The sequence below is a fragment of the Perna viridis genome, chromosome 3 (genome assembly GCF_037379345.1).
Source record: "Perna viridis isolate PV_CMFRI_1.1 ecotype Kerala chromosome 3, ASM3737934v1, whole genome shotgun sequence".
Taxonomy (NCBI): domain Eukaryota; kingdom Metazoa; phylum Mollusca; class Bivalvia; order Mytilida; family Mytilidae; genus Perna; species Perna viridis.
This window is the reverse complement of record NC_142447.1, coordinates 23,095,847-23,118,973: the sequence shown is the minus strand read 5'-3', so window position 1 is coordinate 23,118,973 and position 23,127 is coordinate 23,095,847. Positions and strand designations below refer to the sequence as shown.

Here is a 23,127-nt window from a genome sequence, read left to right as displayed (position 1 = left end):
CAAATTAAGCTATAATTAAAGGCAACCACCAGACAAGTGTAACTAAATGCGTCTGTGGGAGGTTTACTTTTTTAACTGAAAATTAGTTCTTACTTCAGTGCAATCAGCAACATTATTCCTTTCCTGTCTTTCCCTTGCAAGTCTCCTATGTGGTGGAGGCCCATCTCCTGAATCCTGATAAAAATTCCCACATTTTGGGCAGATTGTTCTCGGTGGAGAACTCGCTTGTTGCTTTGCTTTGTAATCACATATTGGACATGTAATATACTTTACATGTTCGGCATCACTCTCTGTGGCTGCCATGAAACTTTATATCAACTTCGGTCACATTGTACTATTACAAATAAAAATCTTGTGACCACATTTCTGTTTTGAGCCTGCTCTAGATCTCCATCTTGATTTACATTAGCGACTGATTCTAATTTTACGGAATCTCTGTAACGGAACGAAACACGAGGAACAAATATGGCTGCGCCCATGAAAACTTTTGGAGGACATATGAAAAGCTTGCGTACTCTTCATACATTATTGATAAGACCATCAAGGCTGTTCAGCACAACCCACAAAAAGGTTTTTGTTTTTTGTTAACTAGTTTAAAAGTTGAATTTGTTGTGAAATAAAATACCGTATCACAAAGGCCTTGCAACTGAAAGGGATAGAGTGTGTACACACATTTGTGAAGTTTTCATCACTGCATGTATATTAGATATTATATAGGTTACATGAAGAATCATCTACCTATGTATATCTTTATAAGCCAAGGGTTACACATAGCTATGTTCTGAATGTTATTTTTATTTTGCATGGTCACCTCTATGTCAAATTAAGAAATGCCTCTGTCAGTCAGTGAGTGTCATGATCATCATCTCATCTGATCTGTAAAATGTTGGTAGAATTTTTTTTGTAAAGATATTAAGATAGCTATTTTTGATTTGACCAGATATGTCCATCTTAACTTTGGGGTACATGTAGACTATACATGCCCACATGCCCATTACATAGTAATGTGATATGGGGTAGGCATTGCCTAAATCAGCGAGCACCGTGAGCTGTACCATACGTGTACCATCTTGGGGAACCTTAGGGGAAATTTATGTTATAACCGTAGTCTGTGTGAGAATCGTAAAAATAATAAAGGATATTACTATGGAGGGGGGTCGACCCGGATGAAAATTTTTGCTTAACAAATGCATTATTTTTATTTATATTAGCAGCAAGTAAAATCAATATTTTTATTTGAAAATCTGTGTTGTTAATTAATGGGGGAGTTTTTTTTTCAATAAATGAATAACTTGAAAAAAAAGTTTTTCTAAAATTCCAACTCCATATCCCCCTTTCCCCTCACTCTCAAAATGGTCAATGACTTTATAGCACTTCGCAATTCTTTACATGATTTATCCCTGAAGGGCATCTCTAGCAACATCCTTATCAGTTTTGGCCTGTCAAATCAATCTGTACAGATACCAGAAATATTACAGTTCTCCACGGATGGTGGGAATATTTTACACATATCATGTGACATAAACAAAATATTCAGACGATAGCTGCAAATTCCGCACAAGAGTATGATTGCCTTTCCTACAGAAAAGCTATGCTTTGATTTGGATAATATAATTAAAGTTATATTTTTTTCCAGGGCGGGTTAGGTTTTTGACAACAGCGACAGGAACAGTGAAGATACACGTATATACATCCACATGTTTCCCAAACTTTTGAAAACATCATATTCACTTCTTTTAATTACTAAAAAAAACAGAGAAAGACTCAAAAACTATCAGAAAAGATGAATTTATTTTTACAGAAACATAATCTTAACCTATGTACTTTTATTTGTTTGGTTTATGAAAGCGATGAATTTTCTCCGTAAGGACAGTCACTTTTTGATACTTCCGGGACATGACTTTTTTTCCGTTAGTATATTGGAGAACCTTAAGGGAAATTTTGATACTATATGTAATAACCGTAGAGCTCACACTGCTGTGTGGTGCTCACTATATAAGAAAAGGATAAACAGTAAATACACAGTAAAATATAAAAAGATAAAACCATTTGTACAAAAAGATCAAAGGAAAGCCTATCAAGAATCAAGGACTTTACATTACAGGGCTGGCACTCCTAACAAAGTCTACATAATGTGTAAAAATAACTGTGCCACCACAGTCTTTATACTGGTTAAACTTCAAGCCTTTAAGATTTACATTTGAGATATGCATACTGGAGGGAAGAGAATATATTCAGGAATTTAGTTATATAGGTAATAAAATTTACAAACTTATAATGACAAAGTTATGATGAAAATGCTGAGGATGGGTGTGTTCTCAAAACTCTAAAATATAATAAAAATATCAAAATTAACCTGTAGCATTCAATAAATACCTATTATTTATCAGTAATTGCCACATGGAAAAATAATGAAATTGGTCAACTTCTAACTGTTAATAAAGTATTTCAAACTCATTATTATGTGATAAAAATTATATCATCTTAAAGAAGTATCTTTTATCTTTTGATGGGTAGTATAGAAAGACAATGATTGACAGCTTACTGGGGTAAAGTTTAGGAAAATGAAAAATTTTGATATTTCTTTCTCAAGACATAGGTACATTCATTTAGTCATCATTTTATTGTTATTCAAAGGACACTTATTAAAAATAGCCATTGCCATTCAGCAGATTGTTTTCTTTCATTTGATATGAATTTCATTTTAATTAGTGCAATAGTTTTCAGAAACATTCAATGACAGGCCAGTGTTGTTAACTTGTACATGCTACAAGTTAATGGAAGACATTGTCACCTGACACATCATGAAACATCTAGAGTCAAATGACATTTTTAATGATCTTAAAGATGGATTTCACCACTCTCGCTCATGTTCTTACAGCTTCTTTCATTTGTTCAAGAACTCCACAACTTAAACACCACATTTAGACAGACTGATCTGATCATCATGGATTTCGTTAATGATTTAGACAAAGTTTCTCACTGGCATCTAATCTACTAACTAAACTACTGCGGAATTTCAGGCAAAACCTTAAAATGGATTTCGGCATTTCTATCTGACCACACTGAAAAGGTAGTCATGGAAAGCAAGTCATCCAACACTGTCTCTGTCACCTCTGGAGTACCACAAGGCACTGTATAAAGTCCTATTTTATTCTTGGTATATATCAATGACCTCCCAGATTATCTTAAACACAGCAAACTACAATTATTTGTTGATGATAGTATTATTTTCGTGCCTATCAAATCGCAGAGTGACTGCCTTAAACTACAAAGTGATCTTCATGCAGCAGCAAAATGTTACCAAGACTGGCTAATGGCTTCCACCCAGATAAATGCACTGTTCTCGCAGACTTAAAATGGCACACTATAGACATCATTTCAAAAGCTAATAAACACTCAGATTTCTCAAAACCAATTTGAATACAAACAACCAGCACTGTACCACCCAAACTTGAGTGTTCCTTCTCAGTTTGGGATCCTCATACCCAAGACTTTATTTCGAAGATAGATGTGGTTCAGTGGAAGGCTGCTAGGTATGCTTGTAATAACTACCACAACACTAGTAGTGTATCTGCGATGCTGAACACACTAAACAGGCCAAAACTACAAGAATGCGGGTTGCTTACCTGTAGTCGCCTTGTAATGATGTACAAGATCACATATTAACTTGTTGCTATTCCATCCAGCACAATTCTAATTCCATCAGACCCAAGCACCAGAAAATATCATGCTCTCACCTTCAGACATATCTACACTAATAAAGATTCTTACAGGTTTTCATTTTTAGCTCACCTGGCCAAAGGCCTTGTGAGCTTTTGCCATCACCATGTGCCCATGGTCATCCTTGTAAGAGTTATTGCCCTTGAAAAAATTGTTGAACAACTTCTTGTTGAATTTATTGCCATTCAACCAGGTGATTGATTCAGGCTTCTGGGAGCCTCTTGTTCCCATACACCATCACTCAGTGGAACCTACTACCTATTGCAGTTGCCCATTCTACCTCAGTAGACATCATCAGAGAACAGCTTTCACATGCTGTTCTCTCCTCCCTCATTTAATTATTCCTGTACATAATTTTAACCATAAATGTCTACTACATGTACTTCTGTTCTTTGCACAATTTTTCTATATAAATAAGTTTCATAATAATTGTTAACACTTCATGTATATAGGCCACGCATGCACCAATAAGTAATCACCTAAACTTTGATGGTATACTGGAAAACTTAGAGAAGAAGAATATATACTTCCATGTCAGAGGAAAATTCTTTTGTTCATAGTTGTAGTTTAGGTACTGTATTATTTCAGGAAGTTTTCATTCTCTCCAGTTACAAACCCCCATGGTAGTCTTGACAACAATTTGATATCTGGGGAAGCTAGGCTATGAATTACTTTGAAAAAAAAGTTTGTTTTATAATTTTTGAGAAAATATATGTCTTTAGCAATGTGAAAATAAATTATTTGTTTTTTTTTAATTTTTTTTAGCTTTAATATGCTTTGACTGTATATTTGATGATAAAAAAATTTGTATTTTTTTTTGCCATGACAATTTTTGCAAAAGGCCAAAAAAAAGATAGTAAACCAAAAAAATCTATAGTCCCTCCCCCCAATAATCAAATAGTTGCTGCATTCCTGATTGGAATGACTGCCTATACGTGGGCTGTTGCCTTTGTGTGCTGCCTTCCTGATTGGAATGACTGCCTATACGTGGGCTGTTGCCTTTGTGTGCTGCCTTCCTGATTGGAACAACTGCCTATACGTGGGTTGTTGCCTTTGTGTGCTGCCTTCCTGATTGGAACAACTGCCTATACGTGGGTTGTTGCCTTTGTGTGCTGCCTTCCTGATTGGAACAACTGCCTATACGTGGGCTGTTGCCTTTGTGTGCTGCCTTCCTGATTGGAACAACTGCCTATACGTGGGCTGTTGCCTTTGTGTGCTGCCTTCCTGATTGGAATGACTGCTGGCTTATTTAAGTCTAGGTCAGAGTGTTTATCTAGCAAAAAGCAGGGTCTGTTTGATTACTCTTGTCCTGAAATGCATGAAAAACATGATGTTAAACTTCATTCAATTATTAAACCCCCAGTCCAAAGGGGAAGGGGGTATGCTGTTGTACCCTTGTTTGTGTGTCTGTGTTTCAATTTTTAAATTGTTTTCCATCACACTTTTCTGAGCAACTACTCATCACAGTGGCTTGAAATTTTAACACTTTTTTCCTGTAGAAATGCCATATGGATTGATCTATTTTTTGGAAAAAACTGACAACTTCCTGTTTACTGAGTACATGTACTTACTTATTTTTTTTACTTTAAATTTTTGAAAGTTGAAAATTTTGTCTCAATTTTCTCAGCAACTGCTCATGAAAGCTGTTTGAAATTTTAACACTTTCTTCTTGTAGGTATACCATATGGTGGGATATATTTTAAAAAAAAATTGACAACAACTTGTTTACCAAGGACTATGTTTATTTTTCTTATACTGTGAATGAAAGCAGGGATATTACAAATGAGCCATTTTTTTCTTGTTCAAACTCCAGTTACTGTGGCACCTTATTAAAAAAAATAACTTTATGGTAGCTACAATGGTTGAGCTAGTCAATTAAAGAATTAATTCCTTAGTTAAATCTGTCTCTGTGCTGTCACTGAGGTGTCTACACTAGTTTGGTCCTCTGTTGTTTAATAGTAATTTTGTAAGAGAAAATTATCATGCTTTCCAGCTACACTCTATATTATAATGCATACTACTTTTCATTGCTCTCTATGTTAAATTCAGCCATAATTGAGGCTAATAAAAATATAATACAGTTGATATCGTCATTTTTCTTTGTTTCTTTGTTTTTTTTAACACAAAGGATTAAAAAATACCTTAACATTTATGAAACTTTTTATTATATATATTAACCTACTATATGTCTGATTGTTATTCTAGGTAAACATTTGATTTTTTTAAATAGTTCTTGAATGAATTTACCTTAAGTTCACCTCTAACTCTAGACTGTTTCTCTTCCCAAAATAATTTATAGATCTGGGAAAATTCCAAAAAAATACTAGCTTACCCAGCATTTTCTATTCCCTACCAGCCAGTTTTTACTTCTCAATCCAGGAGAGGAGAGGGCATTTTTAAAAACAAAAAAACTAGTAACAAAATCACTGTAAAGAAAATATTTTTTATATTACAGGATAAAGGACTTGTACTGGGAGTTTACGAAGGAGAAGATGATATTCAGTTATCTAAAGCATCAGAAGGTTTTAATAATAAGGTTAAACAGAAATTGACTGCAGATATCAAGTTGTAAGTTTGCACAACTTCTAAGTTCTATCTGAATGAGAAAAAATTAAGTAATGTCATACCTGTCAAGCTTTGGAACTGTTCATGTTGGAGATTCTCCCCAATTCAGTCTAATGCAGGAGATTTTTACGTAAACAATTATTTAGTATTTTTCACAAAATTTAGTGGTGAACCAGAAACTTTCCACTTTTACCTTTTTATGTGGGAGATCCTAACGTTTTCATTGATTTTGTTGGAGTCTCCAACCTAATCTGGGAAGCTTAACTTAAAAAAAAAACTAAGACTAGGGTAAAAGTATCCAGCAAACAGGTGGTTGAAATGGGTCAATACTTGTCCAAAAAGGCTGATCAAAATGTTAATTCCAAGAAGAACAAAAAATATGTTTGAATGTTGATGCAGTGTTTGACTTAAAGGGATGTGAAAGAGTAATCAAGGGAATCAAGGTTATAGCGGTAATCAAAAGAATGCAATCCAAGGACAAAGACCAGTCATGGAAAACAGACATAAACAACAAAGAACATAAAGTAACTAAAATCATATATACAAAGTAACAAAAGCAAATGAGCAACTCAGACTCCACTAAAAACTGGGAGCATGGACCAGGTGCATTGGTAGGGTAAGTGTCTTCTTTTTTTCTAGAAACACCCGCCGAGTTGCTCATAAAAAAGTCAAGTCCGGGTTAGAGGAAAGAGGAAAGGGAAATTTTGACACGTTGAACAAATCAGTTTTCATGACACAGATAGATACACTGTAACGATCTACGAGTTCATGATGGTGACCATAAAACTTCTGTAGTGATGACTTCAATCTTGTAGCAACATAACCCTGCTCCAGAATCCTATTTTTTAGAATTCTAGACTTTACAAACAGGAAAAACGAGTTGGAACATTACTATCTAGAGGGATCATACTTACAGAAGTGAAAAGAGTTTGGATCATTCTAAAAAAAGTAAACAGAATGGGATAATACCAACCCCCAAAAAAATAGCACATCATACCAACAAGTATAAAAATATGGGATCATGCTAACAAAACCTAAAAAAGGATGGTATTATGTAAATTATTTAAAAAAATCAAAAAAACAGATGGGATCATACTAACAAAAGAAAAGAAAATGGGATAGGATCATACTATCAAAAGTAAAAAAAGAAGAGTGCCATACTCAATCTTTGCCATATAAGAGTCTGACAACAAGCCCAAGCTCAAAAATTTTGATAAACTAATATAGCAGTCATTGGCATGTTAGCGAAATTCTGCAAGCCCACCAGCATTTTTACCAGCCTAGCTGTTAGGCTAGTGTCAATTTTGTGGACTGCATATTTATTGGAGAGAAATTGACAAAAGTGATGGGGTCATTCTTAGAAAGTTAAAAAAACTTACCAGTATTATCCCAATTTCATTGTTGTGACTTTAATATCAACCTCCATTTCAAACAATTTGATTTTATTTATGGAACAGGATAAAGAAGAAGTTGAAGAAAGGGAAGAGTAGGACATTTTATGGTCTGGATCCTGAGTTCTCTTCTGTTACCGCTGTATGTCTTGGTAAGAAAGGGACAGGATACAATGAATTAGAGGGCTTGGATGAAGGAAGGGATCAAATTAGAACTGCAGTGGCAGGTTAGATTCTCTTAAAGTTTCTGTGATTATTAGATATTGATGAAATACATTTAAATGTAACAAACATTTATGTCAATAAAATAAAATGTACTGTGAAAGTATTATTATTCATGGGGTACCAATTTTTGTGGATTTTGTGGGTTTGATAAACCATGAAATTTGGAAAAGGAAATTTTTCATTCATTTGTATGATAGAGTTTTCAAATCCACAAATTCAAGAACCCACGAACTGATCATTTTCCCTTAAACCAAGAAAATTGGTACCAAAAAGTACTATCACAGTAACAGGAATTTAATAAATATTTGATTGTTGAAACTCAGTTCATAAAATGATAATTTTTTCTTTGTCTTCATGTTCGTTATGTAGGTACTTCTGTAAAGTCCTTAACCTTTGTAAAATGATATTATTCAGCTCGTCACTCATCAATTTTAAACAATATCAAATAATTCAGCAAAGAAAACATGGCAAAATAACCCTTTAAATCTCCGACTTATTTTTCTTTCTATCCAGGTGCTGTTAGACAGTTAAGAGATATTGGAGAAACAGAAATAGAGGTAGCTCCATGTGGTGATGCAGAAGGCATGTGATAAGTATATGCTGTTTACAAGTTGTAATTTTGTGCAAATTGTAATTTGTATGAATGTTTTATAAAAAAATAGAATTTTCAGTTTATAAAAATTTTAATTTTTATGAAATTTATGAATATGAATTATATTTTTTACAAAATCAGCTTGTACAAACTTCAGTGTTCGGTTTTTAATCAGCATAATGTTAACCCTCCCACATTAAGGGGGAGACTTCCAAAAAAAATCACTGAAAAATTAATGACCTTCCACATAAACATGTAATATTTGTGGAAGGTTTTTGGTTACTACTTGTATATTTTCTGTGAAAAATACTGAATAATTGAAATTTTACATCAAAAATTTGCTTTTACTTGAGACAGTGTCAATAGGGGTAAATATTCCACATGAACTCTTTAAAAGGTTAATGGTATGAATCAAGTTTACCATCAATTAATCAGCCTATATTGAAATCAAAGACTGCTTAAGGGAATATTATTTTTGTGAGTTACACTTCAATGTGTGATTTATCACAGTCATTCATTTTGTTGGTGAGTAATTCTTAAAAGATTGTCTTACATGCATTAAAGAAAGTTTTTTTTTGTTTGTATCAAGGATTTTACTATATGTATGGTTGATCAGGGGATAAATTTTAGCAAGAGCTGACATCATCTGTAATTAAAAATAATGCTTCTAAGTACAATTTTCTCAAAATTAATGAACTGAAATTGAGCCTGAAAATAGTATGGTTGTAGTGTGACCTCAATTTCCATTCCTACTGATTTCTTTCCTGAAGCTTTTGGCAAACTTTATAAAACTGATGGTCAGGGTTACTTATATTGCAGGTGTAAATGTGGTTGTAAATCTTGAAAATGCAAGTGCAAAAAGTTAAATTTCATGTGTAATTATTGTTGTCACGATTCTATGACGTGATCCAATGAGTTAAATTCAAAAATGGAAATATAATAAGCCAAAATTAACTGTTTTTGGTGAGATTGTGTAAAAATGTTCTCTTCCATATTAATACATATAGTTTATGTTCATACTTGTGTAATGAGAATTTCTTCTTTTTAAACAATTACTAATGAATGAAAATTTGTACAAGTTGTAAGTGATTTTTAGCTGATTTTTGTACAGATTATCATTTGTATTCACTAATTTTATATGTTCAATATTATTTGTATATAAACTAAAAAATATTCATACAAATTATAATGTTTACAAAAATTGCACATATAAATTGTAAGAATATAAACATATTCTAATGTCATTTACCCTTTGCTGTGATTTTTTTCATAGCAATTTTTTTTTACTTTTAACCTTTTAACTTGTTTTTGGAAGTTGATTGTTTTGTGCTTTCGAATACTTGGATACATGACTAGTTTGTGGTACCTTATTTCCACAGTGAATAATTAGGAACATATTGAGGACTATTAAATTGTCAATGATTGATGAAAATCATTTTGTTTACAGTACTGTAGCTGATTATGAGGGATTGATATTTGAATTACCAATTATGCATGGGACATCTAACCATAAACTTGAAAATCACATGCGTTTTTAGCTATTTGAGTAAGTGTTTTAGACAATCATTTAAATTTTTAAAATAGTATTTGAGACTCTTATTTCTGTTATACATTCTCTCAATGACATTTCATTTCCAGATATTGAATTTTTGTTTGCTACCACTTATTACTGATGTTGATGAATTTTTATTACAGCTGCAGCTGAAGGCAGTGTCCTATCTTTATACAGCTATGATGAATTAAAGGCTGAGGATAAAAGAAAACCCAGGGTTAATTTGAGATGCTACACAGAATTCTGTCAGGACAGGTATGCTATTGGAGAGATATTGCAATTGGTCTTGGCCTAGTTTCATTGAAATCTTAAATTGAGAATTTTCTCAAATCCATCCAACTAAAACATTAACCTATCAGATTGTTGGAAACAGGGTTCAAATTAATGTTGATCCAGGTCTAGGACCCTCAACTTCCGACTAAGGACAGAGGTTTATTTACCTGGATCCTGAACCTTAAACCCTTTTAACTGACACTTTATTATCGACTTTTGATTTTCTATAAGTGGATCATTGAGATGAAATTGGGAAAAGCTATGGACCATCAAGTCTTTTTACCCCTGACAGGAATTATAATAATCGTGAAAAATCCCAGCTTGTGATATTTAATGAAACTGGGCTCAGATCTACCAGGCATGACTGGCTTATTTTGGAAATGATTACATATATACAATTTAAAAGTGTTGTATAAAACAAAATATTAGATATAGTTAAGACACTTGAAATGGTCCTTTATTGTTTGTTTAATTAGATGCAGGATGTACATATTGATGGAAGTCATTGAGACTGGTCTCTTAAATCAGCTGATTCTTCAACAAAAAATATTACGTGTAGTTTTGCAATTCTTGAAAAAAAAAGCATTAACAAATTCTTTTTAAGGGGATGCAAAGGATTCTGCATCTTTTCCTATTGATAAAACCAACCAAACATATATTCATGCATTAAGAGAAGCTCTAAACTCCTGGTGTTAAAGGTATATATCCCTTTTGCAGTTCACAATGCATTCAATGTTTGGTTCCTCTAGTTAAATTCTGGCCTAGTTTGATAATAATATATTTAGCATTTACTGTTAAGGTTTTATGGCCCCATATCTTGTAAAACTTCTGCTTTTCAAGTTTTTCAAAATTTGTAAATGTAGGGTGTTTCTGTGATCATCAGGTCACCTTTCTTTAGCTCTAGCCAAATAGGGTATAACATTATAAGTTATTGTTTTGCCTGGTACATGTAAGACAGGCATTTGATCAAATGTAAGGCCAACCTATTAAGTGGAATTTTTTCAATTTAGATCATAGGTATTAAGTCTCTCAATATTTGGTGGTAACCTCCCGATATTTCATGACCTTTTCAAAGAGGGAGATTTAGCCAAAAGTTGGATTTACCGGTACCTAAGTTTAAATAAGTTCTGTGATTAAACATAAAACATGTTGTGAAAATAAAATCTCAGCAAATCTTAAAATATGAAATGTTTGAGAGATTTCTCTCTTTAGGATTGTTAAAGGTTAACACCTATAATTTAGATATTCATTAGTAAACAATAATTTAGATATTAGCTGACGAATATTTCAATTTTGTTTAATTTCCAGAGACAAAAACAATGATCTATGGACTAGAGGGGTGATAATGGCCGAAGGTCAGTTGTTTTCTAGTCGTCTAATGGAAATGCCGGCCAATAAATTGACACCAACCAGTTTCTCTCAGATTGTTAGTGATAGACTTAATTTAACAAAGAAGGTTAATGTTTTTGTAAGGTAAGATTCTGTCTATGTGTATCTACTGCTGAGATTTTCTCTCTCTGTCTTTTATTTATTTTATTCTTCAGAAAACCAACTTAAGGAGGTAGACCTAGGGTAAGGGACACAACTCTTACAAATGATTGGAATGTTTGTATTCAGCATTTTACATCAATCTCATGTGAGCATCAAAGTAACTTGGACTGATTTCAGTCTGTTTCAAATGAAAGCTTGATTGGCTTTGGTGAAATTGAATATGATACTAACATACCACTGATTTCAAGAGTTATTTCCCTTACCCTAAGTCTACCTCCTTAAACTGTTCATGATTGTGTAAAATGTCTGACCTATACCACTGAACAAAATCTGAAAATCAAATAAAGATAAATCATGATCTGAGTGTCATAAAATCAGTATCTGTGTTTTTACCTGTGTTAACTGGTCAATTGTCTTCCAAAACTAATACTATGAAAAACAGTGCTTCATTGGCTGCTCAGACATTAAACCCCAACAAACAACAAACAAACAGCTTCATTGGCTATAGGTATGAAAGTGAAAATATGATTGAATGAACAATTATACTGTACACTAAAACTTGCTTATTATATGCAGGACTTAAAATTGTGAAATTGGGGTAAAGGGGATATTAATTTACCATTTTTGTTGTTCTTCCAATTTGTCAATCTGGATAGGAAATACATGGTTTGTTCAGCTATTTACTCCCACAGATTTGAGCTAGGACATTTTTATATGTTATGCAGATGTGTTTTGTAAATTTTCCAAAAGTTAGGGATAGTTGGACTAATCAATTTCAATATTCCATGTTTTTTATACATCACTTCACTTCCTATTTACTATATATCCCTTATGTTTTATAAAGGACATTGAATTATACATGTAAGTAGGAGGGGCATCATGTATGCCTCACAGACACAACTGAATTCCCGAGACAGTTTTAATACAAAATTTTGTAAGTAAATTGTGTGCTTCAGTGTGGAGAGATGTGACATTTTTTTTCTAGTTTCATTTTCCAGTATAATTTATGCACATACTTTTACTCATTTTAAAATTGTCAATTATTGAAATACATGTATCTGAATGTATTTTGTACAGAGACAAGGAATGGATTAAATCCCAGAAGATGGAGTCCTTCCTGTCAGTTGCTAAAGGATCAGTGGAACCTCCTGTCTTCCTAGAGATGGAATACAAGGGAACTAACTCATCAAGTTCACCTGTGGCACTTGTAGGAAAAGGTGTAACATTTGACAGGTACCCTAAACTTAGATATGCAGTATTAACTGTAATTTTATGATCTATCAAACTATTTGGTATTGCTACTTCTTCTTTTCATATGTACAACTGTGGAACCAATGTTAACATATATATATAGTATTTCAAAATTGTTTTGGCAAATTGATTTCATCTAAAGAAATTACAGAAATTTACACAGAATTTCATATTTTCAACTTAAATATAAAGTTATATCATCTGAGAATGACAATTTTATTAGTATTTAATTAAAGAAAGATCATATGTCTTCTGAAGGTGAGTGTACTTTAGGTAAAACATGAGCCTGCTGATAGAATAGGAAGCTTTTGGCTTGTTTGCTGCACTCACTCGCTCGGAATCTTAATATTCTGCCTTGCTAGCTGATACTTTCTTGTATTAATCAGTTCACATCTAGATAACATAAAAGTCTGATTTTCACTGAATATCTTGAACTTTTTCAGTGGAGGAATATCTATTAAGCCATCTGCAGATATGGATAAAATGAGAGCTGACATGGGTGGTGCTGCATGTGTAGCAGGAACAATGTTAACTATAGCAAGACTTAATATTCCAATTCATGTGAAAGGCAGGTACAAGTGACTTTCATTGTAGGGAAATTATTGGTTTTAAGACACTTGATTGTTCCTAAATACAGAAAAGTTTGAAAAAAAGAATAAGATTGAAGCTTACTACAAGTATGAACAGAAATAGTTTGACTACATGTACTTATCTACAATAAAAAAAAGTACTTTATCTTATTAATTTATTTTTAGTACATTACAGATGCTTGTACAATTTGTGCAAGACTGGTATTTGAAGGTTTTTACTTGTAATATTAAAAAAATAACATTTTGATTTTTCAATCAATCTTATATCTAGTACTTGAAAGACCCTCAAATACCCCCCCTAAAAAAAGACAGAACAAAAAAAAACAAAAAAACAATCAACAACAACAAAAACGAAATAAAAAACACATGTAGTTAGCAAGAAAATGTAAATATCAGGAATATAATTAGGTTATGAATATCAAAATATATTTCAATTTTAAATATATATAAATTACTAGCATACTCTGTATGTAAAAACTATGTTTCCATACTTAAGCCTTTGTATGTATTGTTTCGTTTTCACTTCCAGTTTACTTTTATGTTGCTTGAGTATATAGGGGAAGTTATTTTGCTGTATCTGTGTATAATGTTGTTTTTGGGCCAGATGCAGCCTGATCTGTGATGTGATGGTTTCCTCTTTGTTCCATGACCCATGAGTGGCTTTGAGCTGACATTTTTCACGCCGGTGGGGTTGTTGTCTCTTTGCAATATTCACCATATCCATTCTCTTTATGTTATCTTCAGTTTAATGGTTCATACACCCTTGTGTCCTTTTTTAGATACCAGTAATGCAGTCATTACTATTTAAAAATGAAAAGAATCTTATATAATATATGATGATAGAACATGATATAATTCTTAAGTTACATATAAAAAAATGTTATTTTTAAATTTTGACAGCATTTATCCCCCTTTGTGAAAACATGCCAAGTGGATGTGCCACAAGACCAGGTGATGTTGTCACTGCCATGAATGGTAAAACTATACAGGTAATGAATTTCTCTTTCTAAAATGCTACTCCTATTGACATAATGTCACTGGAATCCCCTATGGTAACCCTATCATTGTGGAAAATTTATTAACATAATTTACATGTTCATATGTTCATATGCAAAAGCGAAAAGGTATCCAGCGATTTACTTTATAGTTAGCACACTTGTTTACATGTGACTCAAAGATTTGTCAACCAGAGAAAAGTCAGGTTTAGTACTTGATTGTGTGAAAGTGACCTAAATTTTTTAGATGATTCAAATATTATGCTGTCTATTTTGACTATGAGAAATGATCTTTAAAACATGAAGTCTTCATGCATAGTGTCTTTATATTAAGGTATAACTATCCTGGTAAGTTCTGCACATTTATACATACATTCAAGCTTGCTTGGTACATACTATATATTATAGAAGTTCTACATGTTCCAATTCATGTAAAGAAGATGTTTCAATAATTAACTATGATCAAATTGGCACTGATGAAAATTCAGCAATACTGATTTCCAGCTATTTTAGGATTTAGTTTTTTTTTTAGTTGAAATGGTTATGTACATGTATGCTTTAGTTATGTATCCTAGTGTTAAAAGAGTAGTGCTTGAATTTGCTTTGATTAATACTGAATTCCACAGGAACTCCTAACAGATACATATGCATGTATAAATGAATTGTCAGCATCCTGCTAGTTCAGGTTTATATGCTGAATTCCACAGGAACTCCTAACAGATACATATGCATGTATAAATGAATTGTCAGCATCCTGCTAGTTCAGGTTTATATTTGAAAACTATCAATATTTCCTTGTCAGTTTTCTGTTAGTCTTATAAGTACTTGTATTTATTAGGTTGACAATACTGATGCCGAAGGAAGGTTGATACTGGCTGATGCTCTGTGTTATGCTGAGACCTTTAATCCTCGCACAGTGGTCGATATGGCAACATTAACTGGTAAGTACCTGTTGTTCAGTGTATTCTGCTTCAGCCATATAGCTTTGTCACAAGGGATTTAAAAAAATGTAAAACAAAGAACATAGACAATATCATTTTGTTGCTACTAGCAAAAATGTGTGTTTCAGTTGCTCACCAAAAATAGTGAAGAAAAATAAATTTACAATAAATTGTTAGAGTGATGTAATTTTTAGAAATATTTGTTATATTTACAGAAATAGCGCAGATATTGGTACATTTGTCTACAGAATGTTTTTGCTGGAATTGTTTTCATATTTACCAATTCTTGCTTTCTGCATTTTAAGTTTATTTTATTGGTGATCTATAATTTCCAAAAACAAACAAAATAAATCTTGTCTTTACTTTTTAATTTGCATGATACACAAATTTTACTAATTGGATCTAAACCTACAGATTGACTATGTTTCACTAACTGCCTGATTCATACATAGACTGGTAATCACCTTCACAGCTACATTTTATCATCAGGGGCGGATCCAGGATTTGAGTTTAGGGGTGGGGGCATTAATAGAATTAAATGCCATGCAAAGCAAGGCAAAAAATAGTATTGGGTAAAACTCGTGGTGAAAAATTTTTTTCTTACCGCTTTAGGAGGGGCGCACGCCAGTCCTTGGATCCACGCCTAATCATCACTGAACTCTTGCCAATATTATAAAGAACTTTTTATCTGGTACTTGTAGGTGCCGTTGATGTAGCCCTAGGATCAGCTGCTACTGGTGTCTTTTCAAATTCTACTTCAGTATGGGAACTTATACAGAAGGTTAGTTCTTTTGTTTTAGGGGTTAAAAGTTTAGATTCAAATATGAAATAATATTCACTGCATTAATATGAGTCAGTGAAGATTTTTTGGTCTATTGAAAGCTAGCAGTCTTATGTTACCATTTCTTTTTTTTCCCACTTATTATCTCCCTTGGACCTAAGGCCAAATTGAGCAGATTTTTTGATCAGCGTGATTATTCCTAAAATTAAGTACCCATGCATGTTCATACCTGTTAACTTAGTCTAACCTAATTGTGGGAGATTTCCTGCAATCCATCGTAGAATAGCAGTAGATTTTGCTGAAGACTTTATCAACATATTTTGTTAAGTTATGAATTAAATAATACTGATGATTGCAAAATATTTTATTAATACCATAAATACATGATATATACAATTGAATCAACAATATGAATTAAACTTCTTGGCTGCTTCAAGCTCATTCTCAGTGGGTTATATTCATGGCCTGATTTTGCTTGGTAAACATCAAGCTGTAGATTGTGTCATTCTTTAATTCTGACCTCATGTCAGTTTGGATCTTCTTCAGAACTCAGGATATTCTCTCAGAGTTTGTATATCTAGTGGGTAAGACACACATGCACCTGGCCAATTTAGCTAGTTCAGAATAAGTTGAACTTTCAGTGATAGGATTTTTCACTGCACCCATCTGGTTCCAGAATGAGTCTATTCCATCATGTGAAAATGGAAGCTCATTCATTGGTGTCACCCTATAGTCATGATGTAATTAGCCATTTGAAATTGTACATCATGCTATCTATTAATAGGAACAAAGATTATTCTTGAGAGACTTGAATATTGATCAGCTGTTCCAAGCATTTTGATGATATAGTGCTTTCACGCCCCACATGTTGTTGACATACACAAAAAAGGCGGACAATAAATGACAAAAATAATCAGTTCTGGAGGTATTTTCAGGAGGAATTCTTGAAACCAAGAAAGCGATGCCTCGCACCTCCTGGTGACTTTTTTTGTGGATCAAAGGGTAAAATAAACGGAGAGTTCCTAAAAAAACTGGAGGGTTAACACCTATGGCATGTTAAGAATTCAGAAATATGGCAACTTTTAACAAGTCTCTAATATTTACATAAATGTTTGAGAACCCAATCATAAATATAGGCAGTACTGTTAGTTCAGTTTTATGTCTTGTTTTTACTTGTTTTCAGTTGCAAACAAATTGAATTTCAGCATTATGAATGTCATGAACTGAAAAACATATATATATATACATATATACATGTAAAATAATTTAGGGTTATTAAAAATGTTTATATTTTAGATGTTGAAAAAGCAAAATTATAATACTTACTAAATACATGAAACTTTAATGTCTAATGGAAATAAGAGTTACATGTAGCAGTTTATGACACCTTAGCAAAATGATCTATTTTATTGACAAAATGATCTATTGGATAAGTTAAATTTCAATCAGTGTTTGTAAATTGATACACCCATTGATTGATCTTGAGAAGATATACATTTGATATTTGGTATGTTGCTTAATCATGATAAGTTACAGATCTGGTCTGTTGATATTTTTGCTGTGTTATGGCCCTTTGTCTTAATAAAATTATGCAAATGAATCATTTTTCCACCTTTTTTTCATCATGCTAATAAATATACATTTGATATTTATTACAGTGCTTTGCATTGATAAGTTACAGGTTTGAATTTGGTTCTGGTCTGTTGATTTTTGGCTGAGTTATGGTTCTTTGACTTAGAATGTTAATGCACTTTTCTCGTTAACAAATTATGCTTGAAGTTTGCATTCTGTTCTCTTCAACAGATTTTTCTTCCTGTTGGGGATTTAATATTGTCATAATGCTTGTTTAACTTAAATATTACAAGTGATGATACACCTTTTAAAAAATTTGCAATCCAATATAAATTGCAGAAAGGCATTCAACACACCTTTAAAACAATCATGATAGAAATAATACATCTGTGATAGATCACTTTGATTGATTTTATATGCTATAAAAATGACAGGAAAGTACAGTGCATTCCAGCAAATTTTCAAGTTCCTCCACTATCCTAAATCATTACTGTTAAGTGTACAGGGAATGTTTCTGAGGTGTATTACTGGTATATACATTCCAGCAATAAAATGTTCTTCAAAATGTTTGGATTATAATCATTCCTATAAATCCTGCCAGATTTTTACATGAATCTGTATTTAACTCATTTTACATAATTTAGAATTATCTTGTCATTATCTTGAATTATCTAGAATTACAACCATCTTGAGGTCTATTGTATATTTGTATCAGATCCTTAGTATTTTTACTTGTCTTGCCATTTACTTCCCTTAGGGAGCATTTGAAACCAAATAAATTCTGCTAATCATAATTTAAATGACCTCATGTAACTCTTTGGTAAGTCAAAGCAGTGTTGAATCTACTTTGCATGATTTAGCAATATATTACAGTAGTATTAATGTTGTAATAATTTGCATAAAAATTTAAGATTAAAAATTCAGGACATGGGTTTTGTATGTCTTTTTTTATGAGGTAAAGGCAGATTGATTGTAAAAAATATTTTCTTTGTTTTATAAATTAGTTTTGTCATTTCTTTGTTTACAAGATATACTGACACATTTTTATGAGTAATAAATATAGAATTTTTCTTTTTTTCTTTATATGTTTTATTGGTGTCTTTTGCTGAAGGTCATATAAAAATGCTAAGTCATCTACCTACTACACTGTCTAGTTATAAAAAGACGTATGGCTATAAAAAATTAAAGCACTGGTTTGTTTAGAAATTCCCAGACAATGAAAAGTATTTGTGAAAAATTTTGCTTGTCATAACATATATTTTTAGATCTAGGCATGTATTTGTCTTGTTTTTAAACCATTACTTAAAATATTTCTACGAAGTTATACAGCTCAGCTAATATATAAAAAAAACTACCAAAAGGTCAACAGTTGGACGATTAAAAAAATCCCAAAACATGGTCTAAATTTGAACACATGAAATAGAGACAATCTACATATACAATGTAGCAACCCACATGAAAAAGATTATTTAATGAATGATTATTGTACAACTAAAGTAAAAAGATAAAAACATTTCTTAAATCAGATTTATGATCTAATCATGATTTATTTTACTTGTGTAAATCATTTTTAAAAAAAACATCTGTACATGTCTATATTTTGTCGATAGATCACATGTTAAAAGCAGAATTCATTGTATTGATCTTCATACTTTTATCTTATTGTACATTGCACATCTAGAGTCTATCTACAGGGGCTCGTAAAAGTGATTATATGCAAAATATACTGATAATGGGGTATATACACCGAGTCCCGCATATAAGTGTATCTTGCATGTAATCACTCTTACAAACCCCCGTGGCCCACCCAAGTACTAATATTAGTGTTTGGTTGGAAAAAATACTCATTTTTTCATCAAAGTAATGTAACATGATACTATATACCAACTCACTAGCATTTTCATTTAATGTGCTTGAATGTGTTTGTTTACATTGTTTAATGGAAAGACCTGTCATATCATGGTTTTTTATTTTCTTGTTTCCTCATTGTCCATCTTGTCAAGTTCTGCTACTTTCTTGAGACACTTTCACAAAAATAAGTAAATGTCAAATTATAACTGGGGTACAAAAAGAAAATCATTGTAAAATTCTGTGACCTTTCTAGGATTGTTATTGTTTTTTTTATGCAAAAAATTATTAAGTTAACATCTTCAATAATAGAATTTTATCTTATGACTTTTATTTTTTACTTAAAGAAAAACCCTAGATATTTTGTTTTGTTTTGTTTTGTTTTGTTTTTTTATTTTACATTGATTTTTAAATTGTTAAATTGTTTTGAATAGATAAATACTCATCCTCCCCAGTCAGGTTTTTGAGTCCACCTTTGCTCCCTCAAAGGGAGTGAAGGTGGACTCAAAACCCTGACTTGGGAGGATGATAAAGACATGGCTGATTTTTTCTTAATCCTCATCATTGGATTCTTCTATTTTCTTCCTTTTTGTAATTTCCCATCCTTATTTTAGCATCTTTTCATCAATTTTCTAGGGCTTATACTGTGACAATACTACTCTTCGTTGGGTACAAACTTTCTTGGTTGTCGTAGTTGAGCCAGACCACAAAATTGGACTCCCAAAGAAAAGAAGATTCTCATTGATATTCTTACTGAAAACCTCAAAACCACAAATTCAAGAATCCATAAACTTGCGTATCTTCCTTAATCTATGAAATTGGTATCCAAGAATGAAAGTACTTTCACAGTATACCAATTTACTCACATAATCTGTGTTTAAGAAACCGAGTTAATGTATGATGATCATCAAAAATCAAAGAATATATATATACCTTAGACAAAATCACCAATTCCATATGCAGTGAAAACCTGTATAAACCAAACCATACTCTGAATAAATTAGAAACCTGTCTTATTCAAAGTAGGGCTTGACTGAAATCCTGTCTATAGGGCTGTTTACATGATCAAAGTCATCAAATTTTTCTTTCTAAGTTTTTGACGAAAACTTTGATTAAGAAAATGGAGTCTAAGTTCGTTTACACAATCATCCAAGTTCAGTAAATGGACAGGGAAAATTCAAGCACCAGTCATTTATTGTTTATTTAAATTAAAAAAACTCATTTTTTTTGGTAAATTTTCAATGAAAGTCTGTCAATATCAATTAAAAAATAGGATAGAGTTCTATTCCATGAAAGTCTTCAAAGATTTTTATGCAGGTTTACATGGTCTAAAAACTTTGTCAAAGTTTCATGAAAACTTTGAAAGATTTTATTGGATTACTTCGATAGCATAATTGGGCCTTAAAGCTTTTCAGATCAAATTCTATGTATTTGAATATGTATAAATCAAGCACTTGTAATGACTGATATGATTTTTCTTCTTATAGGCTGGGTCTAGGACAGGAGACAGAATGTGGAGAATGCCATTACTACAGCATTATACTAAGCAAGTGACAGAATCACAGTTAGCTGATATCAATAACATTGGTAAATACTCCAGGTCTGGTGGAGCATGTACAGCAGCAGCATTTTTAAGGGTATGCTATAAAAGGTGTCTTGTTAAATACCAGAGACAAAAAAATAGTTAATTGCAGATCCTTGTAAGGATCAGGCAGGTCAAAAATTTTCATAAGTACCATCTTGCAAAAAGCAAATGTTCTCCTTTTGGAGCACTTGAACACACCCATATAGCAGGTTTTGTTCGGTATATTTGTGTGTGTATTCAATGTGGAGTCATTTTCACTATACATTTTAATGATGGCAAGTACAAATTGAAAATGCATAGAGGAGTATACATGTGTATGAAAAAATTATTGTGCTGTCAATAGAGTTTCATTGCATGCTGTTATTACAGTGTCCTATAGTAATTTTCTAGTCTCTTAATCTATTAATCCCTTTTTTTTTGGTACCATTTTTTGGTGCCACTTTTTTCCTTCAAGTAAACTGTGAACTATTGGAATTATATAAACTTGTGTCCATAATACAATAATGAATAACAGATTTGCATGATTTTTAATTTTCCTTCATATTATCTTTTTTTTTTCACTATAAATATAACATTTATATACAAAATGTTATTTAATGGGTATGCTTTGCTGAATTAGTAAGGGATCAAATAAGAAATGTGTATAGCAGGTATATTTTCTATCTATGAAACTAATTTATCTGATTTACAAGTAGTCTTGTATTTTTTTTAAGTTTATTTTTTAATATATTTTATTTTATTTAAGGAATTTGTAACCTGTAAAGAATGGATGCACTTGGATATAGCAGGTGTTATGATGAATAAAGGTGAAATACCTTATTTATCCCAAGGAATGACAGGTAATCTTACTTCATTCCGTAGTCTTTGTAAGAATCAGGCGTAGTGGGGAATATCTAAAACATGCATAAAAAAAAAAAACACTAATCTGTCCTATTAGAATCGAAGTAAATCATTTAGAACAGCAATAAAACAATGGTAAAAATTGATATGCTAAAAGTATAATTACTTTGTAATCTTGAACAATCAATATATGAACACTAAAGTCTTGTGATAAGAATGTAATGATTCAACTGATGTCCAGCACTTGTTATAATACTTTATTATTATACTCATAATATTATTATATTCACTGGTGCAATAAATTATCCTTTAATTGTATTCAGGGGTATCTGTGTTTGATCCAGCATTTTAATGGTGGGATGGGTTCACGAAAAAAGGGGGATCCAGGCTAATTTTGTAATAATGTAAAACAATTTTCCAAAAAGCGGGGTTGAACCCCTTAAACCTTCCACCTGCCACTGATAAATTGTCATCTGTCTACTATCTACAAACACAAGAGATCAAGCAGAAACAAATTTCGTTGTGTAATTGGACAATGATGTTTTGTATGCAAATATGACTGCATGCCTAGAAGCATTGTTTAAGGTTTGTGATTGTCATTTACATCATTTCACAGTCACCTTATACAAGATACAGTTGTATTGCTTATTATAAATTAAAACTTGCAAACTGCATTAACACTTTTATATGCTGCTGAAACATCAAAAATGAAACAGCCAATTCTTAGATTATATTCAAATTTCAAGTAGGATTATTTAGATGGACATTGTATAAAACATTACTTTGTTTGTAACTGATTGCTTTTGTTATTTTCCAGGAAGACCAACCCGGACTGTAGTTGAATTCTTGAGAATGCTGAGTGAAAAATCTTGACAATCATTATCTTTTAGAAATAAAAGTTCTTATATAAAA

General features: G+C 32.0%; 2 protein-coding genes across 3 annotated transcripts in view; one reads left to right on the top strand and one right to left on the bottom strand.

The window, feature by feature from the left end:
• LOC148621493 (putative E3 ubiquitin-protein ligase HECTD2) overlaps positions 1-422 on the bottom strand; it is a 35,336-nt gene extending 34,914 nt beyond the window's left edge. For both annotated transcript variants that reach the window (XM_088575949.1, XM_088575950.1), the window contains exon 1: positions 94-422. In XM_088575949.1, coding sequence (XP_088432075.1) covers positions 94-303 — 210 coding nt within the window. In that variant the 5' untranslated portion in view covers positions 304-422. The remainder of the gene's footprint in view (positions 1-93) is intronic.
• Positions 417-23,127, top strand: LOC148621492 (cytosol aminopeptidase-like). Its single transcript, XM_088575951.1, has 14 exons — positions 417-570; positions 6,179-6,291; positions 7,746-7,906; positions 8,418-8,486; positions 10,192-10,303; positions 11,630-11,794; positions 12,890-13,045; positions 13,507-13,631; positions 14,554-14,642; positions 15,487-15,589; positions 16,291-16,370; positions 21,278-21,427; positions 22,121-22,214; positions 23,033-23,127. The coding sequence occupies exons 1-14, from the start codon at positions 466-468 to the stop codon at positions 23,086-23,088; spliced, it is 1,578 nt and encodes a 525-aa protein (XP_088432077.1). The 5' UTR covers positions 417-465; the 3' UTR covers positions 23,089-23,127.

Excerpts from the sequence above, each read along its gene's own strand:
- LOC148621492 (XM_088575951.1), top strand. The coding sequence starts at position 466 with ATGGCTGCGCCCATGAAAACTTTTGGAGGACATATGAAAAGCTTGCGT. Across the intron at positions 6,292-7,745 it reads TTGACTGCAGATATCAAGTT|GATAAAGAAGAAGTTGAAGA; the intron begins GTAAGTTTGCAC and ends TTTATGGAACAG. Across the intron at positions 14,643-15,486 it reads TGAATGGTAAAACTATACAG|GTTGACAATACTGATGCCGA; the intron begins GTAATGAATTTC and ends TGTATTTATTAG.